General features: G+C 49.7%; 5 protein-coding genes across 5 annotated transcripts; 1 reads left to right on the top strand and 4 right to left on the bottom strand.

Moving 5' to 3' along the window:
- Positions 1-808: 808 nt before the first annotated feature.
- BKA67DRAFT_591062 (Alpha/Beta hydrolase protein) lies at positions 809-2004 on the top strand (the record flags this gene model as incomplete). The annotated part of the gene is made up of 2 exons (XM_046104663.1): positions 809-1011; positions 1065-2004. 2 exons carry the CDS (start codon positions 809-811, stop codon positions 2002-2004), a joined length of 1143 nt encoding a protein of 380 aa, XP_045961974.1.
- Positions 2005-2236: 232 nt separating this feature from the next.
- Positions 2237-4126, bottom strand: BKA67DRAFT_556199 (putative monocarboxylate transporter). The gene is made up of 4 exons (XM_046102144.1): positions 3787-4126; positions 3500-3625; positions 3354-3446; positions 2237-3295 (listed from the first exon to the last, which is right to left on the bottom strand). Exons 1-4 carry the CDS (start codon positions 3923-3925, stop codon positions 2385-2387), a joined length of 1269 nt encoding a protein of 422 aa, XP_045961973.1. The 5' UTR covers positions 3926-4126; the 3' UTR covers positions 2237-2384.
- A 3326-nt stretch (positions 4127-7452) lies between these two features.
- On the bottom strand, positions 7453-9266 carry BKA67DRAFT_655981 (putative choline transport protein; the record flags this gene model as incomplete). The annotated part of the gene is made up of 3 exons (XM_046106860.1): positions 7453-8811; positions 8878-8960; positions 9041-9266. 3 exons carry the CDS (start codon positions 9264-9266, stop codon positions 7453-7455), a joined length of 1668 nt encoding a protein of 555 aa, XP_045961972.1.
- A 1630-nt stretch (positions 9267-10896) lies between these two features.
- Positions 10897-12036, bottom strand: BKA67DRAFT_532930 (uncharacterized protein; the record flags this gene model as incomplete). Its single annotated transcript, XM_046099619.1, has 2 exons — positions 10897-11563; positions 11621-12036. 2 exons carry the CDS (start codon positions 12034-12036, stop codon positions 10897-10899), a joined length of 1083 nt encoding a protein of 360 aa, XP_045961971.1.
- Positions 12037-12502: 466 nt separating this feature from the next.
- On the bottom strand, positions 12503-15723 carry BKA67DRAFT_196883 (ABC transporter transmembrane region 2-domain-containing protein). The gene is made up of 3 exons (XM_046095393.1): positions 14963-15723; positions 13387-14896; positions 12503-13337 (listed from the first exon to the last, which is right to left on the bottom strand). Exons 1-3 carry the CDS (start codon positions 15590-15592, stop codon positions 12970-12972), a joined length of 2508 nt encoding a protein of 835 aa, XP_045961970.1. The 5' UTR covers positions 15593-15723; the 3' UTR covers positions 12503-12969.
- Positions 15724-16044: the final 321 nt, after the last annotated feature.

Raw genomic sequence — 16044 nt, 5'->3', positions numbered from 1 at the left:
TCAGCTCCCTACTGCCAACGTCATCTACTTCTTCGAGGTCGGAATCAGGTTTCATAGAGAAATCAAGCATGTCCCCACCCATAGTCCTTGCTACTATCATAATTGTGTTTAACGAAGAAGCGCATGAGGCGCGTTTGGTCATTTGCGTCTCCTAGGATTGCATTGGCACCGCTAAGCCAGGCAAAACATACCTATGCCAAGTATGCATCTCTTTGTGGTATAAATGCAAACCTACTGATCATAATCATTTCTCGCGGCTGAGACTCGTTTCTATTCAAGGAGGACGCGAACATCGGCATTGGATTTGATTAACCTACCTGTAGTCTATCTACCTGCTTGGTCATTAGATGAGTCGAGGGGGTCGAAACCTGCGTTAGCAATTGTTAATTTCTGGCATACCCTAATTCGGGATTCTTCTGATGTTTGGGCTAGATATTGTCGCTCCTAGGCTTTGGTCAATCCATCGTTCAGGTCACAAGTCGTGTGAAACGATGCTTATCACCATAATCTTTACCATATTTGCAATGCAAGCTCTTGACTTGGTCAGCCAGTCTATGCCTATATCGGAGGTGCTACTTACACAAGTCGCCTTTGAACGTACGATACGATACGGCTTAGCCTATCGTGTATGAGTGGATTATTACTTGATACTTAAAATAGACCAAGCTAATTGCTTACCACTCTGCAAGTATCCCATCAAGTCCACGCAGAGGCAACCCAGTTTCACACAAAATAAAGAACTTGATACGTCAGTTTATGCGACACCTGGGTTTACATATATGTGGCTATGAATGAGCAGCCCAACACAATGAACGCTCCGGAACCAAGAGATAATGCCGCAGCACTTGAAAGATATCTTCTCGACGCTCGGTTCAGCCAATCTTTCACATTACCACCGGGATCAGATCGTCCCGAACCTTTCACTGTTACCTATAGTGATTATGGTTATCGCAATCAGGATGAACCGAGCCAGGAAAATGTTCTCCTATTCTGTGGCCCACTTCTTAGCACGTACGTGGCCTGGAAAAGGGTGCTGCGTTCGTAATGCTAACAAAAGTATTGAGTCGCTTTCTTCATGTCGCCAAAGACGAGCTTGCCAAAAGGTATCGTGTGCGCATTATCCACCCTGATAGACCAGGCATGGGCGGCACCACCGACACGGAGGCAAAGGCCAGCTTGAGAGTATGGCTGGACATCGTTTCGGCACTACTTCAGCACCTAGGCGTGTCTAAAATCAGCCTTGCGTGCCACAGTGCTGGCACCATATACGCCCTTCACACTGCGCTGCACCTCCGTCACCTCCTCCACCCCGATAGACCCTATATTGCCTTGTGTGGACCTTGGGTTCACCCCGAGCATTCAGGTACCAAACTTATGGAGCTCAGCAATGCACTTCCCGTCGCCATCCTCAGCCGGTTCGATGGCGTTGTTAGCATTGTGAGATCGAGTGTGCTGCCCGTGGTAGGGTTTAGTGATGTGCTACTCTCGAGCTTGGTTCCGAAATGGGCCCAACGGACCCCGCCGCCAATTCAGACTGCCGATACTGAGATGGTGAAATTCGAGAAAAAATTGCAGCCGCAGGTTCTGAAGCATGCTTATGCGGAAAACTACAAAGGTATGAGCCAGGACGTGCTACTTCTTCTGAAGAAACACATACCGGCCAACCCCGAAGGCGAGGAGGGATGGGGCGACTGGGGTGATGTTGATAAGTATGTGCCAATGCTTGCAGAGCGTGAGGAAGAGAGGAGACGACGAGAGCAACATTCGGACTTGTCATCGCATCAACTCGAAGTCGAAGTATTCTTCGCCAAATCTGATCATATGATTGGCAATACAACAGGACCCCAGTGGTTCCGAGATTGTTGGAGACCAGAACAGCGAGGAAGAGCAATTGGGTTTCAAAGTCATGTTGTTGAAGGGGCAGACCATGACAGTCTTCTCGATATCAGACATGGTGTAGCCGAGGAAATCTTTCGCAAAATATCTGGCATAGGGGGAGATTAGTCGTAAAATCAAGATACCAACTACTAGAAAATATCAATGTATACAAGGCTTTTAGGAATGTGCAAATCGATAAATTCAGAAAACTTTTATTTGTATACTAGCTTTGCTTCGTAAGCTCAAAAGTTGTCGGCTTAGGATATATTTCCGCACAAAACATCCAGGGTTGACGACTGATGTGTATCTTATATGCTTTAAATTTGTGGAAAACCCCATCTTCTTTTGACGTGCCATTCTTCGAACAGAATCAATTTTTTGGATTCTCAACTAGCATCAACTATCAATTTAGTGAAAACACAATATCCATTCGGATATGGATTGCAGGAAGTATTACAGCGATATATGAGGCAAGAGACCGGCCGGTTTCCACGTTCATGACCAGTTTACACAATCACCGCCACTCCCCAGCCTCCCACAAAAACTCTAGCGAGTCCAAACATGGCAGCGGCTGCTGTATATGAAACTCCCGCCAGGACAGTCACTCCCCAATACTCACCATCCGCTGCTTGCAATATTGCACCCGCAATCGGGATGCCTGTCAGTGCCCCTATGCTTGACAGTGAGAACGTAGTGCCAGTCCTTTTTCCATAGTCTTCCGTTCTACATACCTGCCCGATGCAGACAGGCGTGAGACTGATCGCAGCTCCCGACCAAAACCCAAACAGTACCGTGAACGACGTGACCATGGCCTCGTTCCCATACGGCGCAGTGAGCCACAGCGCGAGGACCAACGTCGCGCACAAGGACGAGGTGATGAGCATGACGTTGAACACGCCAAAACGGTCCGCGACGTAGCCGGGTAGTGCCCGACCAGGAATTGCACCAGCATTGAGGACGGCGTTGAGAAGATATGCCTTTTGGGCCGAGAGCCCCATATGTATAGCATATGAGGAGATGTACGTATAGGGAATGAAAACGGCGAACTCGACCAGGAAGATCGCCGCCGTCGTGATGGCGTACTTTGTGTCCGAGAGGGCTCGCAGGTCGATCGCCGCGCCGGCCTTCCTGTTTGGTGGCAATCGCTTGCGGAGGAGAAGGCAGGCGGCGACGCTGGTAGCTGCACATATGAGACCGATGACTCGCATGGCCCATGCAAAGCCTATCTTTGGGGTCAGGTAGAGGATGATGAGCGGAAAGGCCACGCCTCCAGCGCCTCCGGCGGTACACGCAACACCAGTCGCTAGAGCACGCCGCTTGGAGAACCAGTGCCCTATGGCAGAGATGCTGGGGTTAAAGAGCATCGATGCAGATATGCCCCCAAGCACTCCGAAGGAGAGAAGGAACTGGTAGAACTCTAGTGTTCGTTTGTCAGCATATGACCTAGGTAAGCGATCGTCTTCTGAATTGAATACCATGTGAGAGACTAAAAAGGACAATAGCAGCCACTATTCCTACACATCCCGGAATTATCAAAACTTTGATGTCGTGCGCATCAAATATCGGCCCTTGTGGCGTGATCAGTCCCATGTCAACAAGATCTAGCAATGTCTCAACATACCGACTTGACCTCCGCATATATATAAGAAGAAGGCGTAACAGCTAAAAATCCATCCAATCGTCGATTCCGGAACACCTGGCAGTTCTTTCTCTGATACTTGTGCTTGTAGAATAGCCAAGGTGTTTACTGCAGTATTCGGAGTTAGGATTTACTTCTCTATAATGGGTCGAGGGGTCTTCGGGAGTATTGTGAAATAGCCACGAAGAGACAATTCCCTTAGATGGGTAATTTCCGCCCCGTAGGTTTGCAAGAAAGGGTAGAAAAGAAGGATGGCGAAGATTGCTTACGAAGACCCATGGATGGGATCATAGCGCACCAGGCACCAAATACTACTAGCCATGCCTTTGTACCTCCTTCAGGATACTGCCCCTCTTCTTCGACTTCAATTGCTTCTTGGGGCACAGCTTGAGGTGAAGATTCAGTCATGTTGTCGAATTGTGGCTGGCATCCCCGACATGAAGAGAATTACTATGGTTAACGATATCCTATGCTTGACATATAACTTTCTCCATTCATGCGCTGGGGCGCGTGTGCTATGCTGTTTTAATACTGGTTAGACATGGAGAATCATTAGTAAACAATGACCGTGTGGAACGGTTCCGCTTCTCAGACCATACAGCTTGCACTTTTCCGCACGCTAATCCTCCGAAGCCCAAGCATGGGGGTGGAGAGGCAAGAGCCAGTCTAATCGCCCGTTGCATAATTATACTCAGCTCACGAAGTTTTGGAGCAAACACCCTCTCCGAACAGCAGATGTCCGAAGCGGAGAATGTGAGAGCCAGAGAAATCACCGATAGCCTCAATTATGCCAGTCTAACAGGAATTGCGCCCTCTCCTGACACCAACAGCTTTCGATCTGAGCAGTGTCTAATAATGTGCTTTTCTGCTCTAAATACCACTCACATACAGTTGCCTTTCACGCCGTACCAGGAAACTAAGAATGTGTCATTAGGATATATAGTATCAACCTTCGCCATGCCATAACCGTCAAACAACCATCATAAAACAATGCCATGCAGGATATCGAAAATGCCAAGCAACAAGCGTCATCCATTAGTCGTAGCAAAACACCCAAGCAGTCGTATGCAGTTCGCTCAACTGCTACTTTTTTTTTGCACGGATGATGCCCGAGGCCGTAAACCTAATTTCTGCAGAAACCTGTGTCCGGCCCCTTTTTGCGTTTCTTCTTCTTTCTCCAGATGCTTCCTCTCCAGCTCGGCGCTTTCACTTTTGTCTTTTGCAGCTTCTTCGCGCTTGATTACTTCTTCTGGATTCAGCAGTTTCTCCTTATGATGCGTCATCTTTTGCAGGGTCTGCTTGCCCTTCTTGCGTGTCTTGACATAAGCCTCAAGGCCCACCAATACAGCATAGCTCTTGCTGATGCTGACATGGCTCATATCCACTCCTTCGTCTTTAAGAGAGTGAACAAAGGCTCTGAAATTTGAGGCAGGAGGTCGGTAATGGCCAGATAGAGGAGAAAGACTAGATAGCCGTCCATTCTTGATTTTGATGAGACCGGCGGCAGATATTCTTGACCCTTGCAAAAATGACGAGTGTTGGAAGGACCCACTTGCTTTGATACCGACGTACAAACGGAAAGAGGTGTCGGCTACAAATATCCAGGTGTTTTTCTTCACTGATTTGCGAAGAAGCTTGTTGAATATCGTAGCTGCTGAAACGTGCTTGACCTTCTTGAACCCTTTCGCATCATCTAGTGAGGGCGTCGCATATTTAGCGGCGCGGTCGGCTTCTAGCTCTGATTCAGACGCCTCCGAGCTAGCACCGGAGTCTGAGCTGTCTTGATTTGGGCGCTGGGATTTTGGTGGAGGAGCGTATTGCTTTGATCGTGAATGAGCCTCGATATCGGGCGCGAAAGCGGGAGTATCGTCGTCTATTGGTACGATGCCATTGACGCTGTCTCGCCATTGCTCAGTCGTGTCTATCCGCATACCGTTCTTGGCCCAACAGAGGCGACCTTCTGCGTCAACCTTGACCAAGTAATGTTGTCTCTCTTCACGGCTAAGATACCTCACCCGTTCCCGTTCTAGGCGATCCCTGGGACATGTGGACAGCTCTATGTTTTTGCCATCGCCATAATCAAGCCAGTAGAAGTAGTTCTCATTGGTATCTGCCTTTTTCCACTCCTCGTGGTATTGCCGCAGGTTTGACCCATACCTGTGTTTTAGATCGACCATCTCTAGGAAGTACTGGAGGCCCATCATTTTGGCGTGTTTCCTCCTTTTCGCCTTGAGCGATGCACTTCTTTCACGCAGAACCTTTCTCTGCTCATCTGTCACCGTGGGGTCAAGCTCGTTGTCGGAGGGACCCGAGTCATCCTCTGAATGCGAAGAATCTTCGTCGCCGCCGGCTCTCCTCGCTATCGTTGCGATTTTCTTCCAGTTTTGTCTCGCGGCGGAGCTAGACCGTGGTCTAGCGCCGTTACTGGCGATGTCATCCTCAACATCAGCATTACCAGGACTGAGCATACTGTTTCCACGGGATTTGGGAGTGTTGAGTCGCTTCCATTCCATATCCTTGAGCGCATGAGTCCATCTTGTGCCGGCATCTATGCCGAGCCCTTTCATTTCCCGTCGTGCACGATAGCCGCGGTAGTTGCGTTGTATAAGAGTTGCGGCCTTTGATTGCACGCTATTCCTGTCACCGTCGGCTTGTTCAGCGGCCATGGCTCGTCCCCGACTGTCCCCGCGCGCATGCCCGAGAAGAGCGTGGATATGGTGGTTGTGCTTGGCCTCGGTGAACTCTTGCTTCGCTTCAGTAGACCGATGCGCAAAGTGGTGAGATTGCTCTGTCAGATGGCGATTGCGCCGCTTATGCTCCTGCTCCCGCTCTTCCTGTACTTTGGCTAAGCGCTGAAAGTCGCTCTCTGACGGCGGCTGCAGCGAATCCAGATATTCTTGGTGCGACCGAGTTGAGCGCCCGGAATATGTGGTATCGAGTGATGGTTTGGAGTCGCTCACGAGTCTCGGCGACTGTGGTGGGGTTAACGGCAGCGAAGGCCGCGAGGGTTCTAATAGTTCCAGTGGTTGTGACCGCGGAGGGGTCCCAGTTGGCTCTGGCGTTGCGGGATCAGCGCCGATTTGGTCGGCCGTTGCCCTCGTGCATGGGAATGCGATTGTTTCGGTCATAGCAGCATCTGAAGAAATACCCACGAGAGTGTCGGTTCAAGAGAAATGTTCTCCAGTTTTGGGAACAGTAATAATACAATAATTAAACTACAGATTTCGCATGTCGCAATAAGCTAAAGATAGACGAAGTTGACGTTTCCAGAGAGGCAGAGCCTGGCTTGGCAGCAACGAACGCGCATCTGGTACAGTACAGCCACTCGTATTACACGCAGCTGCCTCGGGTGTTCCACGTCGCAGCCAGGCTAAGCTACGTAGAGGCTCTGAGGCTCAAGTTCTTAATACAGCTTGCCAAGGCCCAGCGCAACGCCGGCAAGGTTGAAGTCAGCATTGCCAGCAAAACCTGGATCTTTGATATGACATGGTACGGGTTATGACGTATTTGTGCTTGCTTAAGGATAATCGGCTCAACAGCTTCCCCGCCGTGATACCATTTCTAGGAAGATGAATGGCAGTCACTGGCCAAAAGTGTGGGTGGACCTTCGATTGGCGTGAGTTTTATAACGTGAGCAAACCAAGAAAGCATGTGCCGATAACCGTACACCATGATGATTCGGCCCGTCACCGTAACTTCATAAAAGTGCAACTTCATGGAAGAAGACACAAATTCGGTCAGGAACTCTTCGCCTGGCGAGAGCAACCCATACTTTTCGTCCAAGCGGGAACAACCTGGTTTCATTTGTCGTCCCTTACAAGTGACTGCGCCATGCATGATTTACGTAAACTGTATACCCTGCCCTAAGTGTATATACTTTGCACTACCCCCGGAGAAAAAAGTGCATGAGCTTCTCGCCTTCCCGTACCATCAAATTACTGCTCTCTGTCCCCGGCTATCGACTTCTCTGCTGGCGATGATTTGTTTTTCGGACGAACCTTCTCTAGAAAGCCGGTTTGGTTCAAAGGTGCTGAATCATCGTGAATGTATAAATGCATCACTTTTGGCCCGGGGTAGTTTCTGACTGCATGAAGCACCCACCAAATGGCAGAAAGCGCCACGACTCCGACCAGAATGACCGAATTGTAATTCATCGTCTCCACGTCGGTAGGATATGCAAATGGGAAGCAGTAGAATATGTCAAAGAAGACGATAAACAGTACCGAAAGTCCATTTACAACATATCCAAACTTGCCCAGGTGGAAGGGACCAGCGGGGAAGTATTTTCGACCTGTCGCCATGTTCGCCACGAACGGGATGGCATACGATACCGTTGTCAGTAAGATGAAGGAGCCGGTCAAGTTGATAAAAGCAGTAGGACTCCCCAGCGGGATGGCACCGAGCCCGGTAGCAACACCTACTACGAACAACGTCGAATAGACGGGGCAACTAAGGCTCTCGTGCACTTTTCCGAACAGTGGCGAAAACGGAACTGCATTGTCTCGTGCCAGAGCCCAGTAGATTCGGGAATTGGTGAGGACCGTTCCCACGCAACAGCAAAATGAGCTGAGCAGGATGATAAAGAGCAAGCCAAACGTGGCACCGTTACTTCCCGTGGCCTGAGCATATATTGTGGCCAGTGGGAAATTATTGCTGCTGCCCAACAGCGCCTCGAGGTCCGTAATTGCGTATCCAAGGGCAATGGCAAAGATGAAAGCGTACAAACCGCCGAGACCAATTTGTATGCCGATGGCTTTGGGGATATCCTTCTTCGGCTCTGGGAGCTCCTCAGCCATGTGCGTGATGGAGTCAGGTGTGCCTACTGTGAAGGCTCCATTCAAAACACCAGTCAGAAAAGCCACCCCTCCGACCCAACCAGTCACATTGTTTTCCTCGAACGAATTCCAGACAAAGGTATTCGAAGCATGCTGTTTTGGCATCGCAGCAATAACAATGATAGTGATGATACCTCCGGCCAGGACGAAAAACATCCCTGCCTGTTGCGTATACGGCACCAACTTATTCGCAAAGATCACAACAGCGGCTGAAATCCAGAGGACAAGGATGTAGGCAACATAGACGTGCCAGGCTTCTCCAACATAGTCCGGATGATAAGTCGCGTACATTTGCACCAGGATATTGGACGTTATCTGAATCAGCGCCGCCAGATCAAACATCCACCCGTAAAAGTTGATCCATCCGGTAAAGAAACCCACCGCACGGCCCCATTTAGGACCGGCGGCTATAGTCGCCCAGTGGTAAACTCCTCCGGCCGTTGGGACAGAAGATGCAAGCTAATTCGAGTATCAGCTATCCCGTCGACAACAAGTGCGGACTTTTCGAGGAGACCCCCATCTTACCTCGGCCAGACTCAGACCAATGAACGAGTAATAGAAAACAGCAACGATAAGCCCATAGATAAGACCGGTAGGGCCCCCATTCGCTGCAGCAACATCAGCTCCGACCCTTGCAAAGTCATGATATCACTAGGTTTCATCTCCGTCGACTGCCGCATTTTCATACCTATGGAAACCGAAATCGAAGACCCGAGGGCTGCCCAAGCATTGTCGACGGTGAGTGCGATGCCTGCCAATCCGATGAGGTTGTACTGCCGTTTGAGCTGATCCCGATAGCCCGCGGCGTTGACCTCTACACCACCTTCGACTGACGCAACGATTTCACTGTCCAGTCCACCCAGCTCCGGGTTGTTATTCTTCTCCAAAGAGGAGGTTTTGTTATCGTTACTCATGCTCTCGAGCGTCGAGTGAGCGGGTCTTCCGAATACGAAGTGTCCGAACGTTCGGGGGGCTCCGCTGATACTGTCCGCATATACCAGAGGGCTGCCGTGAGGGAGAACGCTGGAAGCTCGGTTCAGGAGTATTAAAACGCCAATGATATTATTGAAAGATCATTAAAAGGAGAAAATCTAGCAGAACCGGATAAACAGAAGAGTAGCCATGAGAGATGGGAGTTCCCACGCGGGATGCTTTTGGGCCTACCTTTACCTGCAATTGCCTATCTATAAGTATCTACTGATACGCCTGAGCATCACATATCGGCTTATTTTACCAATCCGCTTCATCGGTTCTGGATACATCACTACGAACGCGTTCTGGGCCCATGATAACAGCCCTGTAAAGATGTGCCACCGATGAACAGGGGTCCCTCCCCACAACTGCCGTGATATCTGCCTACCAGGTACTCTACTGGTGGTTCTGGGACTCATCAACCGCACGCAAAGTACGAAAATCCCAATGGTAAACTCCATGAGAAGGGACAAATCACTTTGCTACCGCATCCACAAGCCATAGTAAACGCCCGTGAGATTTTGGAGGTGCTTGGTATTACTTACCGAGATACCGGTTCTACTGAAATGGCTGTCGCTTCATGCTGTGCTGTGTGTGGACTTTGAGCGTGGGGCTTGCGGCATTGTAACCACACCAAAATGCTAAAGGGCCATGCAACCTGCAAGATGCGTGTGCGGCATGCATGACGTATCTCATGGCGAGATAACACAGCATTGACTATCTTACGTACATGAAGTGACTAGGCCTTTATGCACACTTTCTTCCTACTACATCAATCGTCTTATTCGGAGATTTCAGTATAGTCTCTATCTCTGATCTGCATGTGTAAGAAGGCCGCATAGTGGCATCGGCTACGTCGCGATTTGTTGACGATGCGGAATTACGTATGCTAGATAATGGCAAAAGACCCGATGGGAACGAATCGGCAGGGTCCTTGATAAGCTTTCCTCAAACGTGGGTGGCATTGCCTGAACCTTGTCCTGAACAGCTGCATCTAGACACGTTGTTTCATGGCGAAACAGTCGTGGTAGGCTTTGTGAAGTTGACTCGCCTTGATTGCACGGCTACATGAGACAGCAAGTGCTTATTATGAGCCTGCGGCATAAACACTGATTTTAAGATCCAGCTTCAGGGTCGTTCGTGATTCCAGCCATCCTGCGAACCCATGTCCTCACATGTTCCTCATATTGACATTCTAAGGTCAAGTAGGTAGGTTAAGGCTTCAATCTTGGATTCCGTTGACTACCAAAATTTACCACAGTGGACTAGGTCAGATAAAATATCAATGTTCACTTCAGTCTAGAAATATCTCACAACGACCGTATCGCATATTTCGCTACTGGCCCAGAAAGCCGCGGCGTAATAGCATTATCTACCGGACGTTTTCATGCATATTTCCTTTCTCAAGGAAACAGAATTACTAATTAAATGGTCATTAAACTGCGTCAATCAACAAGCATACATCCAAGCGCTTATGACTTCAATCCCAAACCACATGCATTTACAACCCATTAATCCACCTATAACGACTTGATATTCTTTTGAATCTCTTTTATCAGAGTCTGACCCCTTTCAAGAATCTAGATCAATATTGCTATATACACAACTACAGCTCCCACCTTCCTGCACCGCAAAATTTCCCAATGATTCACCTTTCGAATCTACACAATTTGGCACACCCGATCCTGCACCGGCCGCCTGCTCGACCTGCATCGCAAACGGCCAGGCTTCAAAGTCTGTCGACGGACTCGTAGCACTCACAGAGGTCGTGATGTTGACTGGGAACTCGGCACGCTTCCTCGTCCAAATCGTGGCGGCCATGACAGTGTCGTTGAACCAGCACGTCGCGGCGTCATTCGAGCTGTCGAGCGCCGTGGACGGCGTGATAGCCAGATCCATGGGGAAGCTGAACGTCAGCCGCTCGCCGTCTGTATCCCGATCGAGTATGGCCAAGGAGAGATTGCGGAACTGCGGGACAAACGGGTTTGATTGCGCCGAGATCACATAGGCCGCCGGCGCAGATGCGGTCTGGACTATACTCCAGAAGTAAGTGGCTGCTGCACCGGAGGACGAGGCATTGTATGTCGTGAAGGGGAAGCAGCGGAACGTGCTCGGGTTCGACGTGCACGACGTGCTTATGCTGGCTAACGCGGTGGTGAAAGCATAGGACCCGGCTGGGAACTGCAACGGATACGTCTTGTCTGATTCCGAAGCAGCTGAACTGGAGCCACTGACAAAGCTTTGGTCAATATCATAGTTGTGTGCAAAGTCGCTGCTGCTGGGTAGTATCACTTACTTTCTGGACCGCAATCCCAGCGCAAGACCAAGCGACAACGCCAGAATGCAGAGGAGTATTGCCAACGCGACGAGAGCCAGCCTCCACCATCCACCTCTCCTGATGAGCCAGGCTGGCTTTCTCTTTGTGGATGGACTTGGTATTCCTGCTTTTCCGACAGAGCCTGGGGGTGTATTCAAACTATAAGCCGGCGGTGGATATCGCGGCTGTGCCTGCCCTTTCAGTGTCACAGCGAGGCTACGATGCACGTCCGACTGTCGCCTAGGTGACTTTTCTGGCAACGCCGGAGGCATATCGCCGTCGCTGCTGCTGCTGTTGTTGTCGTCGATGGTCTCCTCAATCACGGGCATTTGCCGGAGTTCGCTACGCAAGCTGTGCATGCTTTGCGTCCGCCGGTTGCTGCCTGCTAGAGACATGGTTCGTTGCGGCTTTCTGAGAGTTCCTATGTGTACTAAGATTGGACCGAGGACTGGGGATGAACTACAAAAACCAACTTGCAAGGAAGAGAGGCGGGCGTTCTATGATTTGTTTATTATCTCATACAGGAACGTGAACGCAGGGAAGCGGCAGACTGCACTTTTTGCTTTTTTTATTTGCGAATTGCGAGACAGGACGCCATTGTTCACCGTAGCTTTTTAGCCATGATGATTATTGTAGGCTGAGAAAGGTTGCAGAAGAAAGCATTGTTTGTAGTTTTGTCTCACAAGAGAGAGAGACAGATGAACCTTATGACGATGTGGACTGGGCCGGTCTATATCTTTCCACTTGACAGGGAGCCTCTCGGCCATTCTTGGGCTAAAAGTAGCATTCGAGCTCGGGATCTGCAAGTCAAAGCGATTATCATTGAATTCCGCGCTTTCAGCTGAAGCCACTCCAGACTATCCTGCAGATGCCCTGGCGTCATGGAGAAGAACGTACACAGATTGCGACAGTCTGCACTATGGCGCGGATAAGGTTAAGATTTGGTGTGTGGACTGCGAATTCTATAGGCCAGACAAGTGGAGGGACAGCAGCGGAGTACATTAGAGCCGGGAAATAGCGCTGATTGCTGGACTAGCGCTGCGGCTGATCCATTGAGCTCTGATGATGAGATCTTCGTAAATTTGCTGATGTGGTGCAATTTATCGCGTCGCTGTAACAATTAGTAGTTGCGTGCTTGATGTGTTAGATACCAACTATTTTTTTCTCCGTTTGAAGAAAACAAAGCCATCGTATGAGATAAGATTTCTTAAGTGTCCCCTTATGGTTTGCCGTCTGGTCTTCAGATCGCAAGAAACGATGAATCAGGGAAACATTCGAAGATAATTTTGGTAAGTTTGAAGAATGCTCTCGCTTCGGTGTACAAAGATCTAGCCACTCTCGGCCTCTACAAATTCGGCGGTATCCGAATCTTCATGCTGAGACTCAGATTCCGCATCATCATGCTGGAACTCCTGTTGCTGTTCTTGCTCAACGTACGACGGAGGGCTTAGCGGTTCACCACCCTCAGTCCAAACTTGGGCAAGTTGCTTTTCGATCTCTTCGCGTCTATGCTTCCACTGCTCCACTTGAGAGAGTCGTTCGCGAAGATCTTGAAGCTCACGTTCCACCTGCATCTTCTCTCTCTCCGTCCCAATCCGCTCGAATTCCCATTCGTCGCCATTATCACCGAGACCAAGGACGAGGTTGAATGTGTGGTATTTCTTCAGGGATGCGCGCGTCGAAATAGTGATCAAAGCTGATAAAAGTTAGAAATGACCCGTGTAGAAAGAGAGATATATACTTACTGATGCCTCGTTCTTTGCACGTTTCGTACAGAAGACCTTCGACGTCACTTGAAACAGCGCTTGTACCCTCATCAATGATCGCATATTGTGGCTCGTGATAAAAAAGGCGGGCGAACCCAATTCTCTGCTTCTCACCACCGCTGAAAACATCCTTCCATTCTTTCCGAGTATCCCAGCCACCTTCGCGATCTGGCAGATACCCGAGACGAGCAGCATCGAGAGCAGCCTGCAGATCATGCTCCGATTTCCTCTTGATACGCATGTCCAGTTCTCCGTCAGGATATATGACCTGGTCCCGCAGAGTGCCAATACTGAGGTACGGCCGTTGTGGCAAGAACATAATGCCATCTTGGCCAACGGTTTTTGGCTTGCTCACAAGTCCCCGATACACAGGCCATAACCCAGCCAGTACTCTTGAAATCGCACTCTTGCCAACACCGTTCGGGCCAGATATGAGCAGATGCTCGCCTCTTCTTACGATCATGCTGAGGGATTCCATGAGCTCCTCGCCACCCTGAGACCAAAGACCGGGGGCGACAACAGGTACATGTTCCAGCCTGATGCCATCAAACCCCTTTTGCACAGTTCCTTGAACGTCAGACAGCGAGTACAGCTCGTTTCCGCTTGGCCGCGAGAAGTATGCATTCGCATGAACGCGATGTAATGTCGAAATAAGGGTGTAGACACGGCTGGTATAACCAGCAAGCTCGGCGAGGTCCTTAATTGAGTACATCATTCTTCCGCCAGCGTCCGCTAGTGACAGCATTAGACGTTTATTTGTGACGAAACCTTGCATACGGCCACGCTCTCGTCCATCCTTCTCAGCACCGGCAGATATCTCCATGGCACCCCCAAGGCCACCCCATGCGGGAAGAAATACAGGTAGGGATGAGAGGAGATAGCCATAGGCACTCCAGCTGTACTTGAGAATGAAGTCTTCAAGAATGTTGTAGCGGATCTTGAGCATGTAGATACCTTCCATCCAGCTCTTAAGGGACTTGAACTCCTTGTTCAGGAAAGTCTTCTCCATGTCAGCACCGCCATAAAAAGCAACTTCCTCAGCGTTGGCTATCAAACGTGCGTGTAAGGCCCGGAAGTCACCTTCTTTTCGTCCTTCAACCGCCTTGAGCTTGCCGAATGGCGGAGATAATCTGCGCAGTATACTCGCGGTCAGGAAGTAGTTACTCAAGAGCCCAGTCAGCGCGAGAGGACCGAGCGACTGATACAGTTGGTAGTTGAAGACACAAATGTCGACAAACGGCTTTCCTAAGGAAGAGTAGAGATTGGCCGCCGACGCACAGAATAGTGTAAGGTCTTGGGTGATAAACTGATCTGCACCTTGTCCGATTCCACCATCAAGGTTAGATAGCTTATAATAGTTTTGGTTATCATTCAAGTACAAGTCATGAATGTATCGAGTAAGCCTCGTCCGGAATGCGATGGATACTTTTGACTCGAGGAACTTAATCATAGAATTGGTGTATGCCGCGAAACCACCGAGTCCACACCACTGCATATGATCGTCAGCATAGACAGTCTGAGCGAAGGAAGGAAACAAAGAAAGAAACTGACATACCTTGGCGATACCCCAGAGAAATTGTTTGCCATTGCCGGCCACCAGATCGCGAACAATCTCGCCATCCAGTCGCGCCACTACGAGTGATAAATATGTTCGAAGCATCAAAAATACACCGTGACTGACAAGTAAACCTGCCTCTTTGCTAGACCATCGAGGTATCATAATGCTCATCAGGCTCAGAAACTGATGCAGGAATGCCAGATTGAGGCCAGGCTTCGTTTGCGCGGACGGCACTGTCCCATCACCCAAACCGGAGACCTTTGGGGGATTGAGGAACAGCCGACGATGCGCTTCGAAGGTCGTTAGCTTCGTCCTACTAATGACGACCTTGGAGGTGCTATCTTTGAAGGGGACATATATAGTTCTTGATCCATCCTTATTGGAGAGCCAAGAGTTTGTGCGCACGAGTTTTCTTCCTTGCTCTTTCTCAGCGCGGCGCTTTTTCCACCACCTCCTACTGCCCTCGCCGCCTAGTATAATCGTCGTCGCAAGTGCAATAGTCGCGAGGATGCGCGTTTGTCGCGAAGTCTTTCGAAGCTTGTCCTGGAATAGTCTCTTGTACTTTTCGATGAGTGCAACGAGGATGTCTTCGGACGCTGCATGACGCAGCGTTGATTGGGCTGCCATAGTTCTTTGCCGCTGACAGCTTATACCCACGAAGTTACCGGAAGCGTCGCATATTTCAAAAGGACTAGATTTAAGTGTCGGGGGTGATGATTCTTAGGGCTGATGTGTACAGGGAAGTGCTCAATTGACCTGACAGCGAGAGACTATGAGGGCAATGGAATGTATGTTCAAGTCAGGATGCTACCATTGCTGGCGCCGGGACAGATAGAAACACAAAATGAAGACACAAACAAAGCTGTGTAGGCCCTGCGCAGTTTGCGCAAATGAAGTTGCTTCACATGAGTATCTGGCTAATTGCGGAGGAGTTGCACGGCATCAACTTCGGGGCCTCTCGACATCGTCATAGCAGGACGATACTTGAGGCATGTGATGCTGGATCCGAGGTTGCTTCTGGCCAAAGCTGGGGAAGTACCTACTGTAAGCACCTGCACTGTTTCCCCGGATTTTATTGC

The sequence above is a fragment of the Truncatella angustata genome (assembly GCF_020726525.1).
Source record: "Truncatella angustata strain MPI-SDFR-AT-0073 chromosome Unknown BKA67scaffold_2, whole genome shotgun sequence".
Classification (NCBI taxonomy): Eukaryota; Fungi; Ascomycota; class Sordariomycetes; order Amphisphaeriales; family Sporocadaceae; genus Truncatella; species Truncatella angustata.
The sequence above is the reverse complement of the archived record's forward strand: the minus strand, read 5'-3'. Positions and strand labels throughout refer to the sequence as shown.

Bases quoted from the DNA above. Each gene is read 5' to 3' on its own strand.
- BKA67DRAFT_556199 (XM_046102144.1), bottom strand. From the start codon at position 3,925: ATGACTGAATCTTCACCTCAAGCTGTGCCCCAAGAAGCAATTGAAGTC. The intron at 3,626-3,786 runs GTAAGCAATCTT...CGAATACTGCAG, and splicing joins GATCCCATCCATGGGTCTTC to TAAACACCTTGGCTATTCTA. The intron at 3,447-3,499 runs GTATGTTGAGAC...TCACGCCACAAG, and splicing joins TATATGCGGAGGTCAAGTCG to GGCCGATATTTGATGCGCAC.
- BKA67DRAFT_196883 (XM_046095393.1), bottom strand. From the start codon at position 15,592: ATGGCAGCCCAATCAACGCTGCGTCATGCAGCGTCCGAAGACATCCTC. The intron at 14,897-14,962 runs GTATGTCAGTTT...GATCATATGCAG, and splicing joins TTCTCTGGGGTATCGCCAAG to TGGTGTGGACTCGGTGGTTT. The intron at 13,338-13,386 runs GTAAGTATATAT...AACTTTTATCAG, and splicing joins GTGCAAAGAACGAGGCATCA to CTTTGATCACTATTTCGACG.